Source organism: Hyposmocoma kahamanoa, unplaced genomic scaffold, assembly GCF_003589595.1.
Source record: "Hyposmocoma kahamanoa isolate Upper Pololo Valley unplaced genomic scaffold, ASM358959v1 84, whole genome shotgun sequence".
Lineage (NCBI taxonomy): Eukaryota > Metazoa > Arthropoda > Insecta > Lepidoptera > Cosmopterigidae > Hyposmocoma > Hyposmocoma kahamanoa.
Window position 1 is genome coordinate 4,566,495 of NW_020654229.1, and position 7,923 is coordinate 4,574,417.

Here is a 7,923-nt window from a genome sequence, read left to right on the forward strand (position 1 = left end):
ACATGAGATATATCGCAAAATAGGCTATTTCTATTGTAAAATTTATATATTTTTTCTCTTCATAAAATCCGAAAGATGGTTATTGTAATAAAATTACAAAACACTGTACTGGGACTTGTATTTTGGTTTGATACGATATCGTCCCTTAGTGTTTCCCGTTCAAATTTCAAGAAAATATTCCATTTCTAAGGATAGCAAATTAGAGGATGAATTCGGTTTTTGGATACCCTGAAAATTCAGTTAACCCACTTCAATTAAAGTTGACAAATTTTTTTAACTATACTTTTCTACTCTATTCAAATGAAATACGTGTTTGTCATTAATTTTATTTATTCTAAAACAAAGCAACCTACTTAAAATGCATCAAAGTTATTTTCATACTCTGGATACATAGTAAAAAACATCATTTCATCAATTTAGTTTACAAATATGAAAATCAAATCTATTGTGATGGTTATTCACGGAAAAAAAAACCACAATTTAGATAATTTACAACCTATATAATATTCATAATTACTTTACTATTGATTTATATTCTACTAATTAAAGAGTTTCAAATAAACAATAATAGGTTTTTAACTCTACAAATTATTTTACCAGTGCAAAACTGCCGCATTTGGACATTTAAATACAAGCATGATCGCCAAAGGTAGGTATTTTTAAGCTCATAGAAATAAATATCCGAAATCCGTTGATGGCGCGTCTTACACTTGCGTGTTTCGCTTGCTTGCGTAGACTGGGTACACGGTGTAGAAATTTGCTTTCCGCGTTAAGGCGGTCAGGAGTCTTGGGGACGCGTGCACTTCCTGCTGCTCTGTGATTGGCCAGTGGTGCTGTCCTCCGTAAACGTTCCCTGTTGCTTGCGTGAAAATATCAAGCTCACGCAACGCAATGCAAGACTCGTGAAGAGTCCTGCCTGCGCGTACGCGACAGATCTTTGCGTATGTGTGACGCGAGTTACGGAAGCAAGCGAAAAACGCATGTGAACCACTCGTTAACACGGCATAAGGGAGTATCGTTCAAGATTCACTCGAACATTAAAAGTAAAGATTCTTGTGAAAGAGTTAATCCCGGGAAGTACTGTCACCATAATATGTACTTCTGACAGCAAGTAATGTAAGCATTACTGCGTTCCAGTTTTAAAGGCTAAGAGGAAGTGACACTATAGGCTCATTCAACTCATCATCAAGGATAGCATTTGATTGAGTCTCCATTTCGGTAATTTAGTCGCCAAATCGTCGTGGCATCCAAATTAGCGTGATTTACGGGAATCTATTATTATCAGTCCGTAGACAACATAAATTAATGCTTACTGTGCAAAAATGAGTCGTAGCCATTGAAATAACAAAGTTATAATGTTAAATCCCTCTGTGAAATTTGGTTTTGTTCAGATATGCGCTTTTTACCACTACTACATACGCGGATTTGCACCATCGCCGACGTTATGTATTAAGGTGAGATATGATTTAGTAAATCACTACGCTGATTGTCACAGTATAACATTAAGTTGGCCAGAAAAAGTGCATTGTCTTTTTCGCTCTTATTGCACGGGCAAGCTTTTTCGAACTGGCTCAGGCCTACTGCTTTAGTTTCGGACTGGCCTACTGGCGGGATGTGAAGGTTTAGGTGACGAAAAGTAATATACCTTAAGATTATGACGTGAAGTCGCAATTTCAATGACAAAAGTAGTAAAAAGAACTTTATGATAGTGACGGGACGAACAAGACGTGTGCCTTAATGTAAGCGACACGCCGTGCATAACAGTTGCAGTGGTTTAAATGTCACCCTAAGACATAAGTCGACAAGACCCATGTGCCTGTACCGGAACGCAGTAATGCAGAAAGCAAAACCGGTAATGCAAATAGGTAGGGTGGCAGTACTTCCCTGGACGAACTCTTTGATCTCTATGGCTACTAATTTTAGTTAATACAGGTCATAGATTTGTAATTTTTGGAACATTAGCCACCCAAGAACTGCTGTCATTTCTTTGTATTGTCGCAAAAATATGAACGGCAAAGTCCAATTCTTGTGTGTATTACCAAAGCGCGGCTTTCTTAACAGAACATTGATATGCATAATATTTGAAACTAGCATAAAAATACAATTGTACAGGTACATATAACCTGAATTAATCAAGGTCAATGGTCACCATGTGAAGTCTAATTGTCAATTGTAACATTTTACGAACGTAAACGTGTAACTGTGAAAAAATTAGAGAGACTGGTTGTAAATAGACATTCCATCTACAAACTAAGTTTCAACGGTAGAAGTTAAATCTCTTTTACCACGTCGCTTCACCGTCCTCATTGGTAAAGGACTGTCCAATTTAAGCAGAGCTTGTGCTATAGCTCTTTCGAAACTATCCCTTGATTTTGGCCTGTATTTGTTTGCTGGTCCCACTATGCTTTCTATTGATTTATTGCCTATCAGATGCGCTAGAGGATTTACGTTAACTAGTTTTGTACCGTCAGGTAATTTTGGTAGTTCTTCTTTTGGGTCTGGTAATACTTCTTTTTCTTTAGCTTTTTGAGCTAACACCTCTTTCATTTTTACTATTTTGAAGTATGGTGCTTCTGGTAACAAGTGTGCTATACGCATTTCTTTCAATTCAGTTTTCTCCAGCTTTGGAATAACCAATTTATGCGGTATCACTCTGGGTTTTTCTTCTTCTAACATGATTTCTTGAGCTACATCCGGAACATTTTTATCATGACTGTCTATTTCTTCTTCGTAATCAATGAATTCATTGTGTGATTCATAGTCTCTAACAGAGAGCTCTTCAGATTGAGTAACTGATGCGTTGATTGAAGGAAAAGGTTTTTGTATCAATCGTACACTTACATTATATTGTTCGGTATTTGTTTGTTTGTAACGCACAGGCATGGATAACTTCACCTGTTTAGTATTCTTTTCTTGCAGTGGAGTGAATTTTTTCATTTTTATCAGAGGTTGTTTATAAATTGTTTGGTTAATAGGTGTGATAGTAACACTGGTGCTGATGAGTACTTCTGGTTTTTTTGTATTCTCTTCTGGAGTAAAGCTTTCGATAAATTTCTGTACTGATAACTTGTCCGGGACTTCTGTTAACTTTGCCACTTCAGTAACAGGCTGCTCTTTCACCATTTTGATTGTTCTTTTGAACCTTTCCTGCATAGTTAGCTGTGGCACTGGATTATTTTTACCCAATTTACGTCTTTCAAGTAAATTTTTTAATGTTTCAGTTAGTTTCGATGTTGAGTGTTTCTTTTTCATATGTTTAGTCAAGTCATCGTTACTTTTAAATCGTTTTGAACATTTAATACATTTCTTTTCTTCCCTATTACTGTGGGTGCTTATATGATGATTGTAGTTCTGGAATGTGTAGCAATATTCATTACAAATTTCACAAGTAAATCTCTTTTTATTACGACCAGTCAGTTTACGATTCTTGAGTGATACATTACGGTTATATGATTTAGATTTTCTTGAAACGTGTCTCAGTTTACTCAATGGTTCGTCTTCGGAAAAATTCTCACTGAATGTGGTGCGTCGTTTTTTTAAACTTTTCTGAATTATTTTCCTATTACGCTTTCGAGTAATTCGTTTCTCTATTAATTTCATGTTATTAGCCTTTCTATTAGTTTCATTTTCAGTTCGATTTTCTGCTTCGCTGTTCAAAAAATCTGATTGTAGACTAACATCTTTTCTAGGTTGTTTAAACCTCATTTTGGGATGTTTACGGTTGTCAGTCTTTATTTTCTCAATATCTGTTTCTGCATCAGTTGTTTCCGGAACTTGCATCACTTCAGCATCTGTTTGTTCTACTTCTGTTTCTGTAACATTTTCATTGGTTTCATTGTCATTTTGGAAAAAACTTGTAGGTTGAAATGGGTTAGCAGACTTTTCTGCAGCAAAGAAAACATGATAGTTTTCATCAAATTCCACATATCCCTCACTTTTATGTTCCATTTTAATATGTAGAGTAAAAGCTTTTCGTATTCTAAACCTCTTATCGCACATCTTACAAGAATACGGGTGCAGATCTCGATGCGTTGAAAAATAGTGAGCGAACAACTCTTTAGGATGCTTGAAATACTTATCACATTGCATACATTTATATTTATATAAATGGAAATGCTTTTTATGTGACCGATTTATATGTTTCTCTAAAGCAACAGTCCCAACAAATTCTCTATTACACAGCATACAGAACTTCATCATTATAGCCATAGGGTGTGCTTTTGTCTGATGTTCTGACAACTCGTACATAGAACTGAGTATAACCTTACATATACTACATTTGATGACCTTGCATTCTTTACGGTGACTTTTTAAATTTGCAACTTTGACCATCTTATGGCACGCTTGACATTTTTTCTCCATGTCTTGATCAGTAGCATCTATCCAACACTCTTTGTGATCCTGCAAGTGTCTCCAGAGACTACTTTTGTCTTTATACACGTTGGAACATGTATTGCAGACCAACGATACACAATTTTTTATTTGTAAATGTTTTATGTAGTTAATAACATCATTGGAATTGTATCCGCATTTAGTACAGAAGTAGGAAGTGTCCGTGCCCAACGAATGGAGAAATTTAACAGCTTTTATGTTTAAAACGGAAGAAAGGAGCGAGTAATAGCGGTTTAAAAACACTCCTTCTTTGATTTCGCCATGTTTCGTGAATTCGTGCTGTTCTAATTCAGAAATTTCGTTAAAAACCTTGTTACACTGTGAGCATGAGAATAACATGTTCTTTTTATAAATAGGATGTTTACTTTCGTGTCTCTGTAGCTGCTTATAGTCTGTAAAGGCTCTAGTACAGAATTTGCAACGCCTAACACTGGCCAAGTGTGTATCGGTCAAATGGGTCACATAATCGCCCGCGTTCGTAAAAACTGCCGAGCAAAATTGACATAAAGTCACATAAGGGTGTATTAGGTCCTCATCTACGTGTACTTGCGTCAAATGGACGGCCAAGTCTTCTGGGTCCAGAAACTCGGCGTTACAAATGTTACAAGTCGTGTCAGGATCTGGAGGGTCCATTAACATCTCTTCTTCATCGTCCATGATTGTGTATAATGGAAAACACCGTATAAGTTGTTTATACACTTAGTGATATGGATTTTGATGTAATATTCGTGATTTTTCACAGCAAATGTTATACGCCAGAAAGGCGTCAAATAATGACTTTTTGACCGGTGCTGCCAGGGCCCAGACGAAAATTCCATTTCGTTACTTGATAAGTTTTTATTTTAATGGCATTGCCTTCACATTAAGCCAATGAAAGTGTCGGGAAAGCAGAAAGTAACATTTCAGTTGCACCACACATATTGAATTACATTGTTTTTTTAATTAAGAAATGTAACTGCAAATGTTACGCCTAATTCCTAATAGGGGGCATTCATTAATGGATTCATGCAGGATTGCATTGCACTCCGCCGCGTAAAGCAGGATTATGAATCATAATCGTAGCGTGCAAACCATCCTGCAATGCATTTTGCGAGACTCCATACCCATAGTCTCCTGCCTGCACGGCAGACTGCCATGCAGGTAGTGAATGGTTCTTTGAAAATGGAAAAGTAAGTACGTTCAAGAAAAATCAAGTCATCTCTCAGTTACTTTATTATCTAATTGGGTGTGTTTGTATTTATGAATTTGAAAAATCTCAACGTTCCCAAACGTTACGAAAAGTGCTTTTAAAACAATGTGAGAACTCAAATTACAAAAAAATATAAGAAATTTAACCACCAGGCAACACTATTCTTGACAAACTTTTTTTTGTTTTCTTTTCTGGCTATGGTGGGTCGGAAATAATTATTTATGTTTACATTGAGGCATTGGCAAGTGAGAAGGAGCTCCGGTTTGTTCCGAGTAATTGTGAATGCTAAGTAAATTAGTTTTTGTACTCTTACTTTTGTATTATACATTTTTCAACTATTTTTAGCATAAACACGCCAACGGCTGTAAAATTGTCGGCAAAATATTTAAATACATTTATAACTAGCAATTTCTGAGCTTTTAATTGGAAATTGTTTTAGATTTGTGTATCAGAACATACTTAAGGTTACCAAGGCAAATTGATTCGTTTCCAGATAAAAATGGTGTTGAAGAAGAAACTATGCTTGCTCATTAACCAGGGGTACAAAAAAGGAGCCTCCAATAAAGACGAACCATTCCTATTCCGTGCGTCTGGCGTGGTGCTCCTTCGGCAACATATAGGTATAGCCATCGATACGTTATGATAAGAAGAAGAACGATTTATTACGGACAATTTAATAAAATATAGCAGGTATTTTTTGAACCTGATATCATACTTATCTACTCACATTATGAATAAATGTACTCTGTCCTTGTAGTCGTAATTAATGCATAAGTACTATTATTCGTTGTATACCAAAACCAATTGCAGTTTTAATAAAATGCCTAAAAACAGAACAATTGATCAAACAAAGTGCGAAACGCGTCGTTTGTTACTGAATTACTGAATGATTGAGTCATAGGTATACATCTGTACAAATAAGCCGGTATAGCAACCATTTCAATTGTTACTCATGAATGATCCATTGACGATCAAAGTTGCTAGCGTGATTATAGTTGCGAAACTATGTAGATTACTGAAGAGTACAAATCGATGAACATTGTTAAATTTTAGCAATAAATTGAGCTATAAAATTACCACACTAAAAATCGTTACATGAAGTGCGTCACAACTCTATTAATAAACGAATTTACGTTCCTTGACTTGTGCCGTTTTATGTGCTGTAAGGCTTTGTATTATTATTTATTGATTGAACATTGGCTACAGAGCCATCAGCTTAAGAACGTACAAATAATTAAAAAAGTCAACACGTAGTTGTGTACTTAAAATAAACATTAATTGGAATAAAACTGTAACTGACTTAGGGCTTTGTTAAATAACAAAAAAAATTACAACAGAGAACAGTATAAGATTGAGCCGACAGTCCAATAATAGGGTTTTGTTAACCGACGAAATAACACGTCAATATAAAAAATATCAATTAGTTCCATAGACTGACTAGTTTTTTGACGCTCATATTTAATTACTTTGATAATGAAATTTAAAGTAACTGAAAAAATCTTAATGCTATTTTTGACGCAAGCGTATTCGTCGTTGTGTCGCAAAACATTTGCGTGAAGTGAAGTGATTTTAATAAGTCCTTAGAATAATAACGCATAGAATGATAGTTTCGTATCAAACAAACTGTCACAAGTGAGGCAAAAATCAAATGCATGTAGGCTAGTGTTAGTAGTAGGTTAATTTTCGGTTTTAGTGAATATTTATATAAAAATACAAGTTGAAAAGCGTTACTTCCTTGTGGAATGTGATGTTAGTATTTATTTTATGTTTGTCTGACGTATTTTTACACTCATTTACCGCACATTTCGTAATTTTTAGCTGAAATTCTGAAGCTGTTCGCGGTGCAAGTTGACCTTGAGCACTGAAGGCCCGCCCGCTCGTGTAGGCCCTTTGGGAGCGCTTCAATTTGCCTCACTTAGCGTGTTAGGGCTAGGTTTCTATGCGTTATTATTCTAAGAATAAGTCATTTAAAAAAATAGATACGTAAAACGCAGAGTGTGTTTTTTGATTTTCCATCATACACGAAGTTGCCAACTCTTTAGTCATGTGGCTTTCTTTTCAACTTTTTTATTGCCGTCTACTGGCGAGACGAGTTAATTTCTTGAAATTCACATTTAATTACCTTGACGAGTGAAATAAAAAAATTTAAGAACCCTTTTATTGGATAAAAGTAATTAAAATCAAAATATTATTTTAAACTGCACGGTCGACTTTAGCACTTTGGGCGGTTGTTATCATATACAATTGAATTTAAACACAAATAAATCTTAGGTTAATAAAGTTTGACGTATTTTTACACTTTACGGACAATGGCACGTCAGATTACACATTTTTGTTCGAAA

At 35.3% G+C, this 7,923-nt stretch overlaps 1 protein-coding gene across 1 annotated transcript; it reads right to left on the minus strand.

The window, feature by feature from the left end:
- Window positions 1-385: 385 nt before the first annotated feature.
- LOC113234475 (zinc finger protein 43-like) lies at window positions 386-5,190 on the minus strand. The gene has a single exon (XM_026469803.1). The coding sequence runs from the start codon at window positions 5,047-5,049 to the stop codon at window positions 2,251-2,253; it is 2,799 nt and encodes a 932-aa protein (XP_026325588.1). The 5' UTR covers window positions 5,050-5,190; the 3' UTR covers window positions 386-2,250.
- Window positions 5,191-7,923: the final 2,733 nt, after the last annotated feature.

Excerpts from the sequence above, each read along its gene's own strand:
- LOC113234475 (XM_026469803.1), bottom strand. The coding sequence starts at position 5,049 with ATGGACGATGAAGAAGAGATGTTAATGGACCCTCCAGATCCTGACACG.